Raw genomic sequence first — 21,699 nt, forward strand, 5'->3', positions numbered from 1 at the left:
TTTCTTTACTGTGCAGAAGCGTTTTAGTCTGATGTGATCCCACTTGGTTATTTTTGCTGGTGTTGCCTTGTGCAGTCCTCATCAGTCACCTTCACCACAGTGATGGGCACACAGTGCTGCTGTCTCTTCCCTTCTTTACAGCACTTCACAGTTTATATAGCATTTTCTCACCTATCTTTTACCCTTTGTACCACCTTGTGAGTTAGAGCCAGTTATTCCCCTTTGCAGATGAGGAACAGAGATGTGACCTGGTTTCCCTGAGGTCACACAGCCAGTAAGGGGTGGAATGAGTATTGAACTGAGGTCCTCGGGTCCTAGGGGTGCACCGGCATGGAGCAGTGAGGGAGCCACATACTCTAGGGAAGAATTCCATCAAGGCCCCTTAAACTACAGGAAGTAGCATGGTCCCATGGAAAGCAAGCAGGCTGGAGGTTTGGGAAGACGTACATTCAGGCCCTACCTTTCCACTGGGATGGCTGTGAGATCTTGGGCAGATCATCTGACCTTCTTCTGCCTCAGATTTTAAGCTGTGAGGAGGGAGGATCATAAAGGAAGCTACCTCATAGGGTTATTGTGAAGATCAAACAAAATAACCCATGTCATGCTAGTGCAATGCTTAGCAGAGAGCAGAGTCAAAATCGATGTCCGTACCATGCACCGATATGGGGACATGCACCAATACAGGCCACAGCAAGTCCAGAGTCCAGAGTCTGGTTTTGCTACTTTCTAGTTAATAGGTTGGCCTGCCGGAGCCTCAGTTTCCTTAACTGTAAAATAGGATGCTAATGGCATCTACCTCAAGGGTTAGCATGAGGATTCAATGAACCAATATATCTAAAGAGCTCAGAAGTGTGCCTGGCCACGTCAATATGCCCCTGCTGTCCCTAGATCCAGAATTCCTCTCTCCCAGCCCTGGAGTTGCATGCAAAGTCTTGCAATAACAGCCCCTATCCATCTCTGAATTATATCATTAGGAAACAGAGTGAAGTGCACGGACACCTCCACCAGAAATCCCAGGCTGCCTTGATCTCCAGATCTCCAGGTTCCGCCCACCCTCCAGGGCCCAGCACCCAGACCTCTGCAAAGCCTTCCCCTGTTGCTGCTGTGCCTGCACCCCAGCCCTGCTGGCCTCAGCTCCTGCCCCTGTCTGGGCTGGACCCTCTTATCTCTGGATTCCCATGCCAGCCTCCTTCCAACCCCAGTGGGCCGCACCATCAATTTTTTCCACGCTGCGTCACCAGTGTTTATGTATATGCCTTTCCCTATACTAGAGTGAGTTCTACAGGGCAGAGCAGCGCCTGGGACCAATTAGCTTCTCCATCCAGGATGGCATGCAGTCTGGCTCATGGCATGCAGTAGATATCATTTGCTGACTCAATGTGTGAATAAAGTCCCTATTACCGAGGGTGCTGGAGAAAAACGGGGAATTAAACATGCACATTCGTGAAACGCATACATATGTCAACAAAAGCCCAAGTACATGCCACAGAGACCTGTCCACCATTATTATCAAATGTGCAGCTGTACAAAGCCCTTTCCAGACGTTGCCTCAATTTAATCCTCATTTTACAGATGAGGAGGCTCAGAGAAACAGGATACTTGCTTAATATCACATAGCCTTGGCATCAACGTGGCAGTCTGGGGGAAGCCTAACTCAGACCACGAAAGTCGGTCTCTCATTTGAGTGTGCCAGGGGACCCCAACCTCCTCCTCCCTCCACGCTCACCAACCCAGCCACGCCTCAGGCATGAGGGCTTCCTCTGAGCCCCTGAGCTTCCTGCTGCCCTCTCTCCTTCCTGCCCAGCACGGTGGCCCTGCCAGCAACCCCCGAGCCATTCAGTCGCCTATCTTGAAGCCTACTTGTTTCAAGTCCAGCCGTCTTTGTAGGGAGCCAGCCAGCAGAACTCCCGGTGCCAGGCTGGGCGGCTCAGCAAGAATTACAGAGCCAGGCGCTCGGCTGCATCCCACCAGCTCTTCTCATGAGAGATCTCTCTATTACCTGGCAGACAGGTGCCTGGCTACAGGGGACAGCCAGCTTGAGAGGACGGATTGGAGCCACCCAGCCCATGCCAGCCACAGAGGCTGCTTCACACCACATCCTGCCTCGTACCAGAGAAGCGCGCCTACACAGTGTTACTCACCCACCCTTAGTCAATTGTGGGCATTCACTGCTTTTTCCAGGAACAGTGAAGGCAGATCCTGGTCAATAACAATGGCTGCATTTGTCAGTGTTTCTGATTTACCGTAACATTTTTGAGTGCCCTATGAATAATCCCAGTGAATAATGGTAGTAAAAATAATCATAGTATGTAATTATAATAATAATTAATATTAATATTAATGCCATGTACCTGACGAGGAAATTAAGGCCAAGGGAGGTTTGATGACTCCTGAGACACAGCTAAGACTCCAGCCCCATGCCCCGCCACTGCTGTCTACTGCATCCTGGCACTCGCTCCTGCCTTGCCCTACAACCCCAAGGCAGGCATCGCAGGGGAGATGGCCTCTGGGCTGTGACAGCAAGAGCCTTGATCTTGCCCTCTATAGCATAGTCAGATTTGGAGTTAGACAGAAACATAAAACCCCATCCAGCCAATCCCCAATCCTGTACCTCAACTACCTCCTAGCCACCTGCCCTGCTCACGTGCTGCAACCCAATTCACAAACCCACAGAAACACTCACTGCTTCTGGGAACCAGCTACACACTAACACTCAGTGTGCTTACAGACACTTGCTTGGGAGTGCAGAGATTCATACACACATAAATATACATGCATGCTCCTCATTGCACACACACATATGTGCACACACTCCTTAACACGCACACCTCATTTTGTGAACACACCCACAACTCTCACAAAAATGCACATGGTTCCTAAATATACTCCAAGTCTCACACTCAATAGAAACTCCCCAAACCTATGCACACACAAACCTATGCACACACAATACGCGAATGCACATGCATTCACTCTTGCGTATGTAGACACACATATACATATATACATATTTTCACATACAACTCTGCATGTGCAGTCATGTGCGTGCACACACACACACCACAGAGCCCAAGGATTTTCTAGCCCCTACATGAACCCTCCTGACCATGTGGGTCCTGGAAGGATATGATGTTCCATGGGGACCTACAAATCATCCATCTGTGGCTATGTGTGGGTGGCATTCTGCCAGTCCTCTAGCCTAGTCCTGTGTGGCATGGCAGAGATGAGTGGGCCAAAGGCCAAGTTCAGAGCTGCAGCAACACGAACGGCTGTCACATGGGCATGGTGCCACCAACCTTTTTGTCCCTGAACATTGAGCCAGGTTCCCCATCAGGACTTGCCTAGGGGAAGCGCTTCTCATGCTGCAGAGGACTCCCCTAGAGTGGGGATGGCTATGTCAGGGTACGAGAGGCTAAAGCTTGCATGGGAATCTTGAAGACACCACCTTACTGTGTGACCTTGGGTGGGCCACCTTAACCTCTCTGAGCCTCAGTTATCACACTTGTGAAATAGGGATAATAATACCTTCCCATCAGGGGTGTGTGGATAAAATGAGGTGGTAGATGGACATAAATGCCGAGCACATAGCAGAAATTGGCACACGGATATTGAAAGAAAGACGGAATAAATGACTGAATAGCAGATGATTGGGAATGGCACTCTAGGGCTCTCTCTGCTGAACTGCTCTCCCTCTTCTGCCCTTTGAACTCCCAACTCAGTTTGCCACAGTAGTGCACCCTTCCCTGTTCAAAGTTCCACCCCCATGTCTTCCCGTTTGTCTCTCACCCCCCAGACTCCTCTGGAAGCCCCATCTGACCCTCCAACCCCATCTCTCCCACCCCCTTCCCTTCTTTTATTTTTTGAATACATGCATGTCTTCCAGCCCCAGGGCCTTTGCACAGAATGTTTTCCCTTCAGGTCTTCACATGGCTCTGTCCCTAGCTTTATTCAATCTCTCGGTGAGATCTTGCCTAGCAAAACTACCCTCCCCCTCAGTCATCCCCTTATTATCCCTCAGAGTCCTTATGAGTTTATATGCACACACATATGGTCATTTTCTTGTTTAATACCTGTCTTCTCTTGAATATGAGCTCCGTGATGGCAGAGTCTTTGACTGTGAATTCCCAGCACCTGCAGCAGAGCCTGACACACAGTAGGTGCCCAATAAATATTTGCTAAATGAATATACAGATATGACTCCAGCCCTTGAGGCAACTAAATAAGATTTTTCCATCCCTAAGTAACAATAATGTGCTCAGCTCCCCTCTCTCCACCTTCCTCTTTCCTATACAGCATAGTTCATTATCTTTTAATATTTTCCCAGCCCCTAGCTAGTCTAATTATTCACAGCACTCATGTGAATATTTGTGTATATGTGTTGATAAATGAGTGTGCTTGGGCCGATCTATTCTAATGGTTCTTAAGCAGGGAGCAGCATCAGAATCCTGAGAGTTTCATTTAAAAAACCTTCGGCTGCCCTCCCTCCACTAACCGCCTTGTGAATGACAGTCTCCAGGGCGGAGTCAGGGGCGAGTGCATCTCTTAGCCATCTGGATACCTGTTACTGCATCATCTGCAGGAAGGCAGTGGAGAGCAGAGGTGAAGATACCAACTGCTGGAATCACACTGCCTGGGTCTGGGTGTGGACACCACCTCGTGACGGTTGCTTGCCCTAGGACAACTTACCTAACCTCTTTGGCCTCACCCCCCCCCCACTGTAGCAGTCATCAGCACATATACAGGGATAAGTCTGTAAAGCACTTAACCCGGTGCCTAGCCCATAGCAAGCACATGACAAAATGTTCACTTTCATTAAATTATTGTGGCTTTGCTCTAGTAGTGATGCAGTCTTCCTCAGTTTCCCTACAGGGCTCAGCTAAGGGCCATTCTGTGGCAGATGGTCAGCAAGTATAGTCGCCTGTTGTATGACGGAAACAAATGTGTGATTTCTCCCACCTTCCAGAGCGGTCTTCTGTCTTAAACCCATGTCCCCCTCCAGTTATCAACCCATTACTCTTCCTTATAAGAAAATTCATCAAAGACTTTTCTATACTCACTGTCTACTGTTCCTCTTGTTCTGTCATCCTTTAAAGTTCTTAGTAGGGAAATTTCAAACATACATTTTACCAATATTTTACCCCAATGGTTTTTGCAGGAGTATTTTATTTTATTTTATTTTATTTTTGAGGGGAAGGGACAGAGAGACAGGGAGAGAGAGAATCCCAAGCAAGTTCCACGTCCAGAGCAGAGCGCAACACAGGGTTCGATCTCATGACTGTGAGATCATGACTTGAGCCGAAATCAAGTCAGACTCCTAACCAACTGAGCCACCCAGGCGCCCCAGCTGGAGGACTTTAAAGCATACCCCAGAAATAATATCATTTTAGACAGAATATATTTCTAACAAATAAGAACTTTAAAAAAGATACAATAAGAGGATCATTATTACACCTAACTAAATAATTCTCCATTATCTGTGTTCAAATTTCCCCGTTTGCCTTAAAAATGTCTTTTTAGAGTTGTTTCGCCTAAATTAGGACCTACTCAAGTTCCACACCTCACATTTGGTTGATTTGTCTCTTTTCCCTTCTTCCTCACACCCACACTAATCAAGCTCCCCCGTGGTGGTGCTACCAAAGCTATGCTTTTCAAGGTCACTGATTACCTCAATACTGTTAAGGCTGACGGCAGTTCTGTCTCTCACCCTACTCCAGGGCTTGCCTCCACCTTCCTACCCTCCTGGTTGAAACACCTCTGTGCTAGCACACCGCACACTCCCCCAGCCTTTCTCTTGAAACTGGCATGCTCCAAGGCTCCATCCCTAGTCCTCTTTAGTATTTTCTCGCTTCTTGGGGATGTCATCCAGTCTTAGGGCTTTCAAAGCCATCCCAAATTTATACATCCAGTCCGTTCCAAGTGCCTACTAATTGTCTCCACTTGGGCGTCTACATCCCAAACTTAACATGTCTGAGACCTCACCTTTCGTCTCTCCCTGTCCAGACTTCCCCATCTCCTCCTTCCAATAACTTTGGCCCAAACTTTGGACTCACCCTCAAATCCTCTTTCTCTCACACACCGCATTGATCCTTCGGGAAATACTGCTCGTTCGACTGCTTGTCACCACCATCACTGCTCCTACCCCAGGTTCACACCACTTCCATCTCTCGATTGGACCTTACCACAATGTCCTGCCTTGGCTTTCTTCCTCTTCAGGCTATTCTCAACTGAAACTCAACCCAGCAGCCAAGGTTCCTTTTAACCCAGTTTTTCTGAAAGTAAAAGCCAAACTCATCACAATGCACATCAAGACCCTATCAGTGTTTCTCAACAAGAAACATTGGTATTTGGGGGCCCCTGGGTAGCTCAGCCGGTTAAGCATCCGACTCTTGGTTTGGGCTCAGGTCACGATCTCACAGTTCTTGGGTTTGAGCCCTGCATTAGGCCCTGCGCTGAGGGCGTGGAGCCTGCTTGGAAATGTCTCTCTTCCTCTCTCTCTGCCCCTCCCCCACTTGTGCTATCCCTACCTCTCTCAAGATAAACTTTAAAGAAAAAAAAAGAAACATTGGTGTTTTGGGCAGGAACATACTTCACCATGGCAACGGTCTTGTGCACTATAGGATGTTAAGTGTATTCCTTGCCCCTCAGCACTTCCCCATCAACCCTGTCAGCCATTGTAACAACTAGAAGATTCCCACACATTTCCAAACAGCCTGATGGATCCCAGGTGAGCAGGATTTGCTGCACCCCTGCACTCTCCCACCTTCCCCACGCCCCACCGACGTTTCCGATGTTGCCTCAGACTACTCTCCCTGCAGTCCTTCTGCTCCTGTCTTACTTGAACAACCAGGCGGGTTCTCTCACCAGGACTCTGCCTCTGCTGTGAGCACTCAGCCCACCCCCCAACCCGATGGCACAGAATCCCCTCCTCCAGGCCTTTTGCTCAGGTCTTATCTTCTCAGGGAGGCCTTCCCAGGGTCCCCTGTTTGAAATTGTGAACCCCCTTACTCCCAGGTCCCCTTCTCTGTTTTATTTTTCTCCAGAACACCCCTCCCATCAGATGTGCTGTATGGTTTCATTCTTAATCTTGCTTAGTTTTTGGTCTGTCAGCTTCACAAAGGGAGTTGAGGATATTTTGTTCACCACTGTACCCCAGTGCCTGGAACAGTAGTAACTGGCACACAGTAGACAATCAAATATTTTTTAAGTGAAAGAACACACATGCCATGAATATACACTTATGTAGAGAAGAAAACAAGCACTTTTAAACCAAGGAATAAAGAATTGATTTCATACTTTGCAAGGACTGGAGTATACTCAGTCAGGGGTGGGAGGCAGGGGGAGTGGTGATGAGAACCTCAGTTTCTTCCTCATATCAGTCCAGGAAGACTTCCTGAAGGAGGTGGAGCTTTAGGACTCACCTTCAGCTCATATGAAGGAGATTATAACACCGTGGCAGCTCTCCCAATCCTGATGGCCATAGGCAACAAAGGGAGTCAAGCTAAAAGAGTGGTGAAGACTTTTCAGGTAAGGAAGTACACTTCCTGAATCTTATTTCCACCGCGATTTACCAATGTCTGCAGGAGACTACAGCAGCTGATGGAGGTCCAAGTTGAAATAGCCCTCCTAGGTAATGTGTGCCTACCCACCCACCTCTCAGAAAAACACACCCCAAAGAATTACACAGAAGCAGGCTACCCAGAGCTTGCCTTCCAAACTTCAGCAGACAAGAAGAAAGAATTCAGATTCGCAGCCATGCAATGGCATATTTTACAGCTATTATAAAAGAATAAGGTGGCTCTTTTTATATTGAATATGGAAGGATCACCAAATGGATATTAGGCAGAGGAAGCAAGGTGCAGAACAGCATACAGCTTACTGTCATTTGTGTAAAAAGAAACACACACACATAAACACAAATATATACAAACATTTATGTATGTGTGTGTGTGTATTTGCTTGAATGTACATGGACTATCCGTGGAAGGACTCATGGGAAGCTGCTAACAGTAGTTTTGGGGGGTGGCGATGGGGATGAAGGGGTTGGAAACGGGGTGGGGAGACACTTCACTATCAACTCCTGCATTTTTAAATTTTGTGCTATGTATTATTTATTTGAAAAGCGTAATTTAAATTTAAGTTTTTTAATGTTTATTTTATTTTTGAGAGAGGGAGGGAGAGAGAGAGAGAGAGAGAGAGAGAGAGAATGAATGGGGGAGGGGCAGAGAGAGGGAGACAGAATCTGAAGCAGGCTCCAGGCTCTGAGCTGTCAGCACAGAGCCTGATGCAGGGCCCCAACTCAGCAACCCGACAGATCGTGACCTCAGCCCAAATCTGACACTTAAGTGACTGAGTCACCCAGGAGCCCCAAGGGTAGTTTAAATTTTAAAAAGAGCACAAATAAATTAACAAAATGAAAACCAACAGGGCCAGGTGAAACGTTCAGCATTTTTGGTGTTAAAACGAAAGCCACTTGCACAAGTACAGGCCACCAGAAGTCTGAGGACAGAGTCCTTCAGCCCTCGCTGACCTCACTTGATAGGTCCCACTTGTGGCCAGGGGCTGAGAAAGCCAGTGGGTTCCCAGGTGCCATCCAAAGCTGGGCAGGATCCAGAAACTGCCCTGCTGGTACAGGGTGAGGGAGGGGCTCCCTGTGCCCAGGCTGGTCTGCCCATACCTCCTGGGCTAAGGACTCATTCCTAGCTCCTGTGTTCTAGAAAGCAGTGATGAGGTGGCCACACAGAGCGACCCACAAAGCCAGGTGGAACAGGAAGTGGTAGGCTTAGGTGTGTTCTTCTGAAAGGAAAAAAAAAAAAAAAAAAAGACAGGCGTGGGGGGTGGGTGTGGATCATGGACAGGAAGGCAAGGAAAGGAAGAGATGACCCTTCTTCAAATGTTTGAGGGATTGTGAAGGAGAAGTCGTCCTGTTCTGCACCCTCTGGAAGCCACAGGGAGGTAAGGAAGAGCGCTCTACCTTCAAAAACCACTTTCTGACTCCAAAGGTCCTAAAATAACAGCAACTACTATGCTCTTTTGAGTCCTTACTGTGTGCCAGGCACTTGCCTTGCTTGGTGCTTTATTGGCATTTCCTCTTAATTTCCACAGCAATCCTATGAAGTTAGGACTATCCCTATCCGCATTTACAGATACGAAAACCAAGCCTGTCGCTACTGAGTATCAGCTCATGACGGAGTCAGGATTCAAACCTAGTGCTACAAATGAAGCCATATGCTTCATCATAGGTTGGGCCAGAATCCCAAGATTATGTGATCCTATAGAGCACAAATATAAACACGGGAAGCTAAGTTACAGCCGGGATTCTCTCGCCGACTTGTCTTGGGTACATGGGAAGCTAGGGGAGGTGGATGCTGTGCAGAAGTCGGACCTCGGTGGCACCATCCTGATCCCTGAAGCCGCCCCCGCCTTCTCCCCTTCTCCAAAGGGGAATCACTCACACCAGCCTGGGCTGGGGCCTACGGAGGGAGGCCTGGGAAAGGATCCGCACCCTCGTGCGGAGCGGTCATGGTCTGGGGCGGGGGGAGCCGGCAGGGCCGCGGGCGGCGGCAGCAGGATCAGCAGCGGCCGCACGGTGACGCAGCACGGAGGCCCCCCGACCTCCCCCTCGGCTCCCGGGAAGGCGCGGGCGGCGGTGGCGCCGGGGGCGCTCCCAGACGCCGTGGGCGGGCGGCGGTGCGCTCGCCGGGCTGAGTCGGAGGGGGCCGCGGGGCGGAGAGATACCGAGGGGAACGGTCACACTCGAGAGACTGGCGGGGGCGCGGGGAGAGGGGACCAGGGAGAGGGGCAGGGCGGCCTCAGGCGGAGGCCGGCAGCGCGAGCGCGGCCAGGCCCCCGGAAGGCGGGCGGGGGCGCCGCGGGCCGGGCCGAGCCCGAGCGCACAGGTGCCAAGGCTGCGCCTCCGTAGCCGGTGACTCAGCGGCGCCGCGCCGGGCGGGGGAGGGCTGGGGGCGCGGGGCGCTTGCGCGCGGGAGGCGGGGGGCGCGCGGCTTCCCCCGGCCGGGGTGCCCGCCCCCGCGGGGGAGCGCAGAGCTCCGCGCAGGGCGGGGCGCGGCGCGGGGGCCGGAGGTTCCATCCTGCTGTCAGCAGCTCGCCAAGCCGCCCACGCAGCCGAAAGCCCGGCGGCACGCGCCCTCCCCATGGAGAAGCCCCCGGGGAAGCGGCCAGAGGAGGAAGGGCTTTCCCCAGGCTTTCCGAGCGAGTTCGGGGGGCAGAGGTTCCTGATTCCTGAGCTCTCCCCTCCAGCTGCTCCCGGTTTTCATGCAAAATCCAGAGGGAGCCCGGTGGAAATTCCTTGGGCACTTACAGCTGGTAGCTTCTGCAGCATTCTCCTGGTTCCTCCCCGACCTGCAGGGAACGCCCTACACTGCAGGGGTCTCCTTTTTCTTCTTGAAAGGGAGAGTGAATTCAGTCTCCCTCTATCCCCCTTCCTGAGCTCCCTTCCTAAGGCTCTTATCATTTGGAAGCCACTTTTCACGTGTGAGCGAGGTCCTTCGTGCTGCAGCAACCTCCTAACAGCTCTCCTTTTCGTGGACTCGGCGAATCGAGGGGAGACAGAGTTGAAGAGCTGAGCAAAGAGTGTCCCCTTTGATCAAAGAAAAAACCAAGGCCCAGAGAAGGGGAAGGATTTGCACCAAGCTTATACTTGGGGTCTGTGAGGGTGGGCACAGCATTCAGAATTCAGGGGTCCTGACTTCGCGGTCAGAGTCCAGCCTGCTTCTGGAATACCCTTGGGCCCCCGGCCCTCCCTGATTGCCTCTTAGCATTTAAGTTGCCCCAAGAATGTCAAAGATGCCAAATAAGCCGGCTCGGAAGCATCCAGGGTATCTCTGTAAAGACCAGACTGTGCACAGGAAGTACTGAAACTAGACACAAGCAAGAGATTCCCAACTGCTTTGCAGAGTTTGTGTTGCTGTTGCTGCTTTAAAATAATCATTGGGTTGAACTGATGTGTTGAATGAAAATCGTGGTGCATTGGAATCATGTATCAAGGAAGAAATTGTGGAATTCCCTTGCCTCTCTGCCTGGGATGGGGAGTGTATTCCTGGTTGGAGGCAGGGAGGTAGCTGGTTTGACCTGATGGCTCCAAAGCCCTGAGAGGTCATGTGGTGCCAGGCCCTGGCCGAAGCTACCCAAAGTCAGGTTCAGGGAAAACCACAGGGCAGCTTTCCATGTATCGCACCGCTGCAGGCTACTTGAACTTCCAAACACGGTACCTCAATAGAGAGTCTCAGATCCCCAACCCCTGCACTTGCCCACCCTCCAGACAGCCTTCCTCTCAGGAGCTCACAGCCTTTGGAGGCCAGGTCTCTTTCACACCTGCAACAGAGTGAGGGAGTGGAGGCATTATAGACTCACCCCATTTTACAGAGGGGAAGACCCAGCAGAAACTGGCTAGCCAAGAGAGATGAAGTAAGTCATGCAGAGAAAGGAGATAGAACCCAGAGTTCTGACAGTATGACCAGAGCGGGGTGTCCTGGGGAAGTGGGGGGAAGACCCGCTGAGTCCTGCTGTGAGACCTGCATGTCTTTATATGGTGTCCGTTGTGATCCATTTCCCCAGCCCAAGTAACCCACTCACCCATGCACAACTGCACCCACTCAGTCCCACAAGCATGTCCACACCTTATACACATCCACTCACCCTCCCTGCAGTGTCCTGACATTTCCATCAACACAGCTGATACTGCCTGGTAGAGAAATAGGAGTAAAGAGGCCTGGAGCTTGAGACTGGTTCCCATTGCATTCTCCCAGGCCAGAATCCAGCTCTCTCTTCTCTTTCCACCTGGGCACATGGCCACAGTTTGGGTTTCCTTTCTCTCCCATCATCATAGACCTTTTGCCTATTTCTTATACAGCCTTCTGACAAGGCCAAGGGCAGATCAGGGAGGTGGTGTGGGTGGCCCTGAGATGAAACACTCAAAGGGCTTTCTCATGCTTAACTCTTAACACAGCTTCCCAGGCTCAGGACCAGACTGGTCTGGGGTCAGAGGCTGGGGGCAGTGGGAGGGGAGGCTCCTCCATGCTCATGGATAGCTATGGGGGTGGGCTCTATTAGCTGGGAGGAGCCCTCATATGCCTCTCACTCCCCAACTGGCCTTAAGAGGTGAGCCACTGATCTAGGTTCTCATGCATACTAACTGCAGAAACTGGGCTGTTGGGCTTAAGTAGAACCTACTTCCCCTGTGGGGCCTGCCCTCCAGTTGAGATCTTCTTCAGCTTTGACACCATACCCTTGCCTCCCTCCACTCTGCAACTGCTGAGCCGGCCTAGATCGTACATATTAAGAGCTTATTTATTCAGGCAGTATTCATCAAGCACCTACAAGATGTTGAGGTAGCCTCTCATCCCCCATTTGTTCCAGGCCCATGAAGTACCAACCTCTCCTTCCTGTTAACCCTTCCTGTCCACAGGTTCCCACTGCATAGCAAACCCCAATAGAGTTGCCAACTAAAAAAGTATTTTAAGATCCTAAAAAGGATCAAAAGAGACTACCAAGTGTCAGGATGCTCCTTAAGTTCCTGCCTTATGACTTGCACATGAAGCTCACTGAGAAAGTATCCCTCTACGACCCAGATAATTACTTTTCCAAGACACGCCAGTGCAGGAGTGCCATGGGTCCCCCTACCCCTTTGCTTGCCAGATCCAGGCAAAGCAGTGCTGGTTCCCTGAAAAATACAGCAGAGCTGAAAATCATTTAGGCTTTCAACAGCCTCCCCCATGAGCCCTTCAACCTTTTGTGAGCCTCATGCCTGGTCCCTTAGTCAATCGGTGCCACCATGGCATCCTCCTTCCTTATCAAATCGGCTCTTGGACACTGCTCAAATAAAACCTCTTTCATGCTGAAGTGTGAAGGCTGATATAGCTAAATGTGTTGTTTTTCTCCTGTCCTAGGAGAATTTGCATTTTAACAAGGGGGATAACCTTGAAGTATCGTAAGGAATTTCTAATTGTGGAGTTGTTGGCACAGGCAAGCTAGTCTGAAGGCAGAGACCTCCCTGGGTCCCCTGAATCGCCATAACTAGCTGTAGATTTGGCCTTGTATGCCCACAGCCCATTACCGTATAGTGTCAGGAGAACCAGATGATGAGTTCTAGGCCCAGTTCTGCCACTGACGCATCTGGAAGCATCAGTCACCTCTCGGGCCACAGTTTTCTCATTTACCAAATGAGAAATTTGGACCAAAGGACTTTTTAGTACCTTTCCAGCTCTGACTCCCCCTAAGGGCAGGAGGACCCTGATCCAGCTCCTAAAGCCCTCCAGCCCCTACAGATGTGGCCAGAGGGAATGGCCTGATGCCAGCACAGAGTGTGGGCAGGGACTTGGACAAGACTGCATGGCCTCTGTCCACAGTAGCCTGACTGCCTGCTGGTGGCAAAAGGTACCACTCAGCACATACACTGGTCCTGCAGAGTTACATAACCCTCCCAGATGGGATATTCCAAACAAAGAGCAACAGCAGAACAGCCCATGCCCCCACGGTGCCCAGGGCCACACATAGCAGGCTTTGCCTGTGGTGGCTTCACCGTCACAACCACCCTGGGAAGGAATTTCAGAAGCCCACTCTCTTCTCTGTTTATTTGTTTGCTTGTTTGTTTCTTTGTTTCTCCTAGATGTTATTTCATCTAAGAAAGTTCTTTTTTCTCTAGGCTTGATCAGAGAAAGTAAAGCCCTCCCCCAGCTCCCTGCCTTTCCCCTCAACCACCACCCCAAATCCCACAACACATCAGACTCTCCTTTTCTCAGTCAATCTCTGCTGTTGTTTGCAACTTTTTGACCTCAGAGGTAAGCAAAGAGCAGGTCTACCCTTCCATCCCCAGGATGGAAGAATTTGGAAGAATGGATATAGCTTTCATTCCAGGGAAGTTGCAAGCATTCTCCTGGTTCAGATTCCATTCCCCTCACCCTTTACTTTAATCCTTGACAAGTTCATATACTAGATGAGACTGTGGTTTCCCCACTTAGAAAATGGGCAAGGTCATTCTTATCACCATGGGGCACTGGGTGATAATTCAGATCCCTTTGATTTCCTTAGGAGAAGTGCAAATAATCTTACAATGATGCAACAGAAGACACTTAGTTGAGTTTAAGGAAGTATTTCCCAACTATAAAGTCATGGGGCCTCATCACAGATCACCAAGGGTTAGAGGATTTGTCCTGCTTGGCTGCATTTCAGGGTAAGCTCCACATTCTCATATCTGCAATAGCTTGGGTATGCATTGTCCAAAGGTAGAGGGGTAGATGAGAAAAGGGCACAGGTGGAAAGCAGGCTTGGAAGGGTGGAGGAATCCTGAACTTGGATTCTAGTCTTTCACTGTGGTCTGACTGTGGATGGGCCCTAGGCCCTGGTTTCTTTATCTGTAGAAATACTACAATGTATTGAGCACTTACTATATGTCCTGAACAATACTAACAAATGATACTATTTAACTTTTAAATTTTACAACAACTCTTCAACGTATATATTACTTCTCATTTTATAAATGAAAAAAACAGAGGCTTAAAGAGGGAAAATAATGAATGTAAAGTCTCGTAGATGTTAGAGCAGGATTCATACCCAGATTTGCTTAATTTGAAAGCCCATGTTCTTTTTGAAAATTTTTTTGTAAATGTTTATTTTGAGAGAGCACAGAGGAGGGACAGAGAGAGAGGGAGACAGAATCCCAAGCAGGCTCTGCATCGTCAACATGGAGCCGGATGCGGAGCTCAAACCCACAAATTGTGAGATCATGACCTGAGCCAAAATCAAAAGTCGGACACTTAACCGACTGAGCCACCCAGGTGCCCCACAAAGGCCATGTTCTTAACCACCTAGGTCTTGAAAATTCTGTCATTCTGTGGTTTCCTTATGTTCTTTTTAGCCTGAAAAACCTAATTTCTCCCTCATTCTATTCCTGATCTTTGTTTGTTTGTTTGTTAATGCCCATGTTCCTTGAAATGGAGGTGACCACCTTCCTCCATGGAAACAAGAAACCCTTTCCAGCCTGTATGAGAACCTACGCTTTGTGCTTTTCCAGAAGCAGAAGAGGAAGGTGCTGCAGTCGCCCAAGCCTTGGAAATCCTGCCAGATGGCCTTGCATTTGGGGATCTGCCAGGCGCAATGAGAGTGTCCCCAGGACTTCTTATAAGAACCCCCTTACTAAGCAGCTGATTAGTGTTCAGGGCCATAGAGAGTCCGTTTGGGCCCCAGTGAAAATTTTTGAGGGTCCCCAACAAGGTCAGTCTGTCTAAAAATCTTTACACAGGATTTAAATTCAGGATCCAAGTCTCTTTCTGGACCACAGGTCCTACTGCTGATCCCACCTTTCCCCTCCTTTCCCATATCAGCCTCACTTTCATTAGCTCTCCACCCAGACCTGACCCCATCTGCCTTTTCTCGTAAGTGACCTTTGAAACTCAGGCTGCACAGATATTTGCTGAATCAGCAGAACCAACTGCTGCTCCTCTTGCTTGGTTTCAGGCCAATAGGAAAATGTTCCAGGATGCCTTTGTATGGGGGCCCTTATGGTGCTAACTCTGTGGGCCTGGGAAGGGCTTGGGGATATGGAAGGACAGAGCAGGATGGAGCAAGGCACAGGGAGCTTGTGAGGAGGACAGAGACCAGTGGGTTTTCCCTGAAGCAGGGGTAACTTGTTTCTCTTGAATTGTGTTCTTTTTGGATGAAAAATTGGAAAGAGCAGTGGTCTGGGCTCTTGTACAAGCAGGGGACAGAGGATCTTTATAAGTGCCTACTTTGTGCCGGCTTCTAGGTGAGCAAAAAGACACACACTCCTTCCTCTTGGTGAGCCTTCACTCTGGCCCCATTTTCCAGCTGACCGGCAAGAAGTCCTCTTCTTGCTGGGGGTAGAGGAAGAAAAGGAGGATATGCAGTTTGGTGAGCACTGACCTTCTTGTTGCTTCCCCAGCAAAGCAGGCCTTCCAGCTACAGGTAGACAAGGACTCTGAGTATCAAGGCCCTTCTTACTCTGTTGAAAGGGTTTAGCCTAGTAGGAGGTGATTAGGATAGGGGGGACTGTACTTTTAGGGGATGGGATGATGTTCATATGCAATACAGGTATCTCTGTGAATTGAATCTTCAGGGCTCTGTCCTCTTTGGCTCTTACTCTTCCTGACATAAACCCTTGACTCCAACCAAGATAACCTCTCTGGGCTCTCAATATGACTTATATGCTCCCCCTTTTCACCCTGTTCTCTTCTGATAGAGGGTGGCTCTAGGCAGCAGCAATCTGCTTATATTTGTTTAGATATTTCTTGATATATGTCTCATGTATGTTGAACAAGGACTATTTGCTTCTTTCCTGTTTTTCCCCAGCACAGGGTGTACAGTTTTGAATGGACCAGACACTAGATAAAATACAGCTGACTGGCTGACAGACCTTCACAATCTCTTAATAGCTCTCAGAATGGGCCAGACTTGAGCTGCCATCTCCAGGAGGACAACCCTGACTCAGTAGGAGCAGAGACATCTGCTCCAATCAGCATTTTAGACAACAGGCTAAGAAGCACATCTAATGACTTTCTAACTATCCTTCAGCCTCCAGTCAGTGTGATACCATGGAGCTCAAAAATTGACCTAAGATTTATTTCATGCTTAAAGGATGGGAGTAGAGAAGAGGAGACTTCCCTGGGCAGCTTACGTGGAACCAACGGATAGATAGAAGGAAGAAAATATGGGAGAGAGAAAGAGTTTGAGGGGAGAGAAGAAAGAGGAAAGAGAGAAGGAAGGACAAAGAGAAAGGAAAAAGTGGTGACGAAGAGAAAGTATAAAAGGAAGACAAAGGACGAAGGAAGAGAAGAGAGGACAGGGGCTACTACTGAGCCACCCAGACTTTATGGCTACTTGGAGGTGGGTGTAGGAGCTGAATTTGATTCACAATTCAGGAATCTTACCCAGCCTCCAGTAATCCTCTGCTTAAGGGTTGGGGAACACGGGAAAGCCCTGGGATCCACCAGCTCTAAATGCATGGCTGGGTGGGTGTGCAAGCATGTGCTCAGACAGAGGAGCTGTGGTCACACTGAAGCAGTAGCCTCAGGGAGGGTCTTATGCTTCCATGGCAAGAAGTAGACTTTGCCAGATCAGGGTGAGGCTCTGACTCCAGCCAGGAAAAGGGATAATCAATTCTGTAGATGCTGTGAGCCTTGATTGAAAAAATAAAGAGGAGGAAGCTAGATCACTGCTTTCATTAAGAGGCAAAAACAGTGGGGGCTGGAGCTTAGCAAGAGCCAGGAAGCATGCAGAGAAAGAACATTAACCCCTCCAGCATCTTTCTTCCATGGTATGTCTGCACTCACTCACCCCCTCATCATTGCTTCCTTGGCCTGATCTCCAGGGCCACCACCTTCCCATCTCCCTCAGTGAAGAAGGGAGAGAGGCCAGGCTGCATATTAATGCAGATCTGATGACAATTAAATGATCCATTATTTTTTGGTTCCAGGTTCCCCAAGGCTCTTGCCTCTCCTGGATTTGGGCAGGAAGAGGAGTTCTGAGGATAAGAGACAAACCGTGTGGGAAGATAATGCATCTAACACAATGCCTGGGCCCTTGTAACCCGCACTCAACCCTCAGCAACCTCACCAGGGCTGCATTCTTACTATAACGAGGCCAGAGAAGGACAAGTAAAAAATGAGAAAAGATTTCAGTAAAATTATGATCCAAAGACCTCATCTGCCATATCGTCTTCCTACTTCAGCACGCCCAGTAGAGAACTGATTCAGCAGGGAGCTCCCCAGGAGAAACACCAGGGAGAGGGCTGCTGGCTCTGCTCTTCTCCTCATCTCACCCTATCCATAAAGATCTCTCTCTCTCTCTCTCTCTCTCTCTCTCTCTGCCTGCTGGCTGCATCTAGCCCTGCACCATCGAGAGGTATGGGCAGAGGATGACAGCCATACAAAATGGGGGTCACGGGTAGAAAGCAAGGTGGGGCCAAACACGTAGTCAGCAACAATGATTTATTCCTGAGGTTCTGTGGGGGTGGAGGGGGACTTAGGTTGAAGTTAGGCAGAACCGTGGAAAGAAATGAGTGGCACAAAAGGCACAAAAGGCATTCAGCCAGCCAAGATGTCCATGATTCACACCCAAGGGGAGAGAGAGTTGCAGGGAGGAGGTAAGGCATTCTCTCTAAGTATCTTGGTATCCAGCCTCAGAGAGAGCAGAGGGAAAAGCTGGAGGATCTGGAGGAAGGAAGGAGCCACTTGTGGTATTAACCTCTTATTGCCTGGCACAACTTTCTAAGGGAAAGATTTTTAAGAACTTCCACTCTCCTCCACCATTCTAATTACTTCTTATTTTTGTTTTGCTCCTATGGGAAGCAAAAGCAGGACAAAGGAGAAGAAAAGATGAGGACACTATGGTTTGTCTCTGGTTTTGACTTGTGAGGTTGGATAGGAATCCAAGTGATTCCTAAATCCCTGGTTTCCCAGCAAGAGCACCTGGGAAGGAGAGTTTGGGCTCTCTAAGCTACTTTGGGGACCACAGTAAAGTCCTTCTCCAAGAAAAATTAACTAAATCATTCTTGCTCATGCTTCCCTGAAGGGATGAAAAGAAAGTGTGAAAGAGAAGGGAAATATCAAAGGGCATGAGGAGAAGAATCAGGTGAAGAACGATAATTACCAGGAAACTGTGGCTTCCCCCAGGGAAATGAATGGACTAGTTCTTCCCCCCTCCCCCCCCCATTTGGGGGAAAAGCCAGGCAATACCTTGTAAGAATATTATCTTTTTTGAACCATGGGCACTGAGGGAAAACTGACTTTCTGCTTTTTATGCCAGATAAGGAAAGAAAACCATGAAACTGAAGGAAGAGCAAATGGGCCATTGAGGGACCTGGGGAAGAAAGCCGCATTTTCTTGGGGCCTGAATCAAGTGCTATACATCTGCCAAGCCAGATCATCCTGGATCTTCACCCCTAAGAGCCCATGGTTCCAGTCAAATCTACCCTGTGAGCTAACATATCCTGACCCAACTTCTCTAACTATGTAGATGTGAGGAGAAAATGAGTTTTTAAGGAATACATCAAATCTTCACAAGTATCTGCAGACCTAAAACATGCTGAGACTGGATGAAGGTGGGATTCTTGGCTCTCCTCCTTCCTCTCCCCACCCCGCTCTTCCTTTAGCATCACCATTGTCAGGGGCAGGTGCTGACTAGGTACTGATTTCCCCTGAGCTGTTCTTTCATGCAGTTCTCCCATCACCTGTATAATCAGAGGAAGGAAGCTGATATGTAAAGTAAAGGCTTGAGGTTCTAGAGTCCCTCCCTGGGGTTAATGAGTATATCTCTCTCAGGACCCAACATGAGGATTCCTATGATCACCAGATGACCAAGCGGAAACAAGATTTGCAGTCACCAGCCATAACAGAGAGATTTAAACATCCAAATACCAACAATTCCTTTTGTCAACTATCCCTTTCATCATCGTTCCCTTTCCACAATTGCCAACCACCCTACACAGAAATCCTCCTTGAGTCAGAGGAAAAAGCTATAGCCAGACTGAGACCTCAGGCTATAACACAGTCCTCCACTGGCTTGGTGGGATGTGTCTTTGCACCCCTTTAGTTCTATGGGGATTCAGAAGAAAGATGCCCACTCAGGTCAGAGCAGAGTAAGCTTCCCCCAAAGAGCCACTCCTGGCTTTGACTCGCACTGCATCACTTAAAGAGCCAGATTCGTTCCTCTGGGAAATGCTTTCTCTCACCCTTTATCTTCCTCTACCTCCAGCTCCCCTGCCTTCTCACATCATACCTGCTTTTCAACTGTATCCCCTGCATCCTAAATTTTCTCAGATTCCAATTCTACTCTGCCTAGACCCTAGCCGTTTTAAAGCTCTTAACATGTCTCTTTGCCAAGCCTCTGTCTTTTTCATATCTCACTCTCCATTCAAATAATTTTACTACCCAAACTCCCTTCCAAATTTTTCCTAACTTAAAAAAATTCAACTGTTCTTTTTTCTTTGGTTTAATTTTCACCAAAACTTCCTTCCAATCTTGTCGTCTTTAAAACCTCTTTAAAACCGGTATTCCCAATAACTTAAAACCCATTTCTTTCCTCCTTTGCCCCCAGTAATGGTCTGGATGCTCTCTTTTGCTCCAGCATCCCCTCAGCCCTCTCAAACACTGATATCAGTCAATCCCTCTTTTCCCCCAAATCTCCTTGACACACTTCTACCTCCAAGCATCTGCTCATCTCTTCACTTCAGGTTACTCTAGTCCTTCAGACTCTTAGGTGCACCTGGTTTTCCCCTTATCTCCTCCTTTTACCCATTTGCTTCCCTGTCTGTCACAACAGTCCCCATCCCTTCTTCCCCACTCACTCGGGTCTCCTGCTCAGGACGCCCTTGCCGAGGGCGGCGGGGGATTTGTGCTGAAGGAGGGTTCCAGCGGCAGTGCAACAACTCGGGGGACGCTCTTTCTCCTTGTCGGCGACGGCCCCGGGCGCCACTGGGTGCTGGTGGGGAGACTGGGGTGCGTGAGCCCTGCTGCTGGGGCCCGGCTGGGGCTGCACCAGGAGCTGTCCGTGGTGCTGAAGCGGTGGCTGCTCCGGCGCAGGTTGCGGCGCGGCGGGCGAGAGCTGTCCGTGGTTCTGGAGCGGTTCCTGGGCCCCAGCGGCGGCGGCGGCGGCTGTGGCCGGGGTGATGGGCAGCGGGGCTGGCGACGGAGGGACGAGCCCGGGCGGAGGTTGGGCTTGCAGCAGCTGCTGGTGCTCCCACAGGCTGCGGTTCTCGGCGCTTAGCTCGTCCAGCCGCCGCTCCAGCTCGTCGATGCGCTGGCGCTGGGTGTGGATGAGGCTCTGCTGGTTCTGCACGATGGCCGTGAGCTCCTTGAGGTAGAGCACGGCACGCACCGGGTTCTCCAGCAGGCTCTCCATGCCGCCCGCCGCCGCCTGCGCCCTGCCTGCGCCTCGGCGGGCGGCGGGGAGCGCGAGGGCGCGCAGGAGCCGAGCAGCCCCAGCGATCCGCTCACCTCCCTCTCCAGCGGGCCCAGCCTCCCTCCCAGCCGCCGGCGCCGCGTCACGGCCACACAGACATTCACACACGCACCGAGGGGCGGGACCGCGGCGCCAGGGCCCACCCACCCACCCTCCCACCTCCGGGCTTCGTGAGGAGTCTCGGCCTCCTGCAGGGCTGACAGGAGAAAAGGGAGACGACTGAGGGAGTCGGGCGAGGGGAGGATGGCGCGGGGGCAGCATAAACGAGAGACTGGAGATAGATAAATCAGGGGAGAAAAGGAAAGCGGCTGAGGTAGATGTACCTGTGCTGTGAGAGTGCGGTGGGACGGGTAGGAAAAGAGAAGCAGATAAGGAAAGAGGGAAAGAAGAGGGAGACTGAGAGAATGTTGGGGGGCGGGGGAGAGAGAAAGTGGCAAAAGGAAAGAGAAATGTATTTAAAACGAGGAAGTCATGGGACTCTGAGAGGTCATGATTCCTGTTTCCTATGTCCAGCCATCCCAGAGGTTAGGGGTCATCTTAAACACCTTCTGGAATGCATGGGTGGCTTAGTAGGTTAAGCCTTGACTTTTGCTTTCGCCCAGGTCATGATCTCACAGCTCGTGAGATGGAGCCCTGCGTTGGGCTCTGCGCTGAGAGCAGGGAGCCTGCTAGAGATTCTGCCTCCTCTCTCTACTCCTTCCCCGCTCTCTCTCTCTCTCTTAAAATAAATAAATAAACATAAAGAGTATTTTTTAAAAATTTGAAAAA

General features: G+C 49.9%; 2 protein-coding genes across 7 annotated transcripts in view; one reads left to right on the forward strand and one right to left on the reverse strand.

The window, feature by feature from the left end:
* IQSEC3 (IQ motif and Sec7 domain ArfGEF 3) overlaps positions 1-21,026 on the reverse strand; it is a 104,892-nt gene extending 83,866 nt beyond the window's left edge. For 5 of the 6 annotated variants that reach the window (XR_008300049.1, XR_008300050.1, XR_008300048.1 and 2 more), the window contains exon 1: positions 20,318-21,026. Coding sequence is in view for 3 of the 6 variants with exons in the window: in XM_027074017.2 (XP_026929818.2) it covers positions 20,318-20,871 (554 nt within the window). In the remaining 3 variants the exon portion in view is untranslated. The remainder of the gene's footprint in view (positions 1-20,317) is intronic. The other variant, XM_053225706.1, reaches the window with a different exon arrangement.
* Positions 20,912-21,699, forward strand: part of WASHC1 (WASH complex subunit 1) — a 51,918-nt gene continuing 51,130 nt past the window's right edge. The window contains exon 1 of the mRNA XM_053225709.1: positions 20,912-20,917. The gene's annotated coding sequence lies outside the window, so the exon portion shown is untranslated. The remainder of the gene's footprint in view (positions 20,918-21,699) is intronic.

This window comes from Acinonyx jubatus, chromosome B4 (assembly GCF_027475565.1).
Source record: "Acinonyx jubatus isolate Ajub_Pintada_27869175 chromosome B4, VMU_Ajub_asm_v1.0, whole genome shotgun sequence".
Lineage (NCBI taxonomy): Eukaryota > Metazoa > Chordata > Mammalia > Carnivora > Felidae > Acinonyx > Acinonyx jubatus.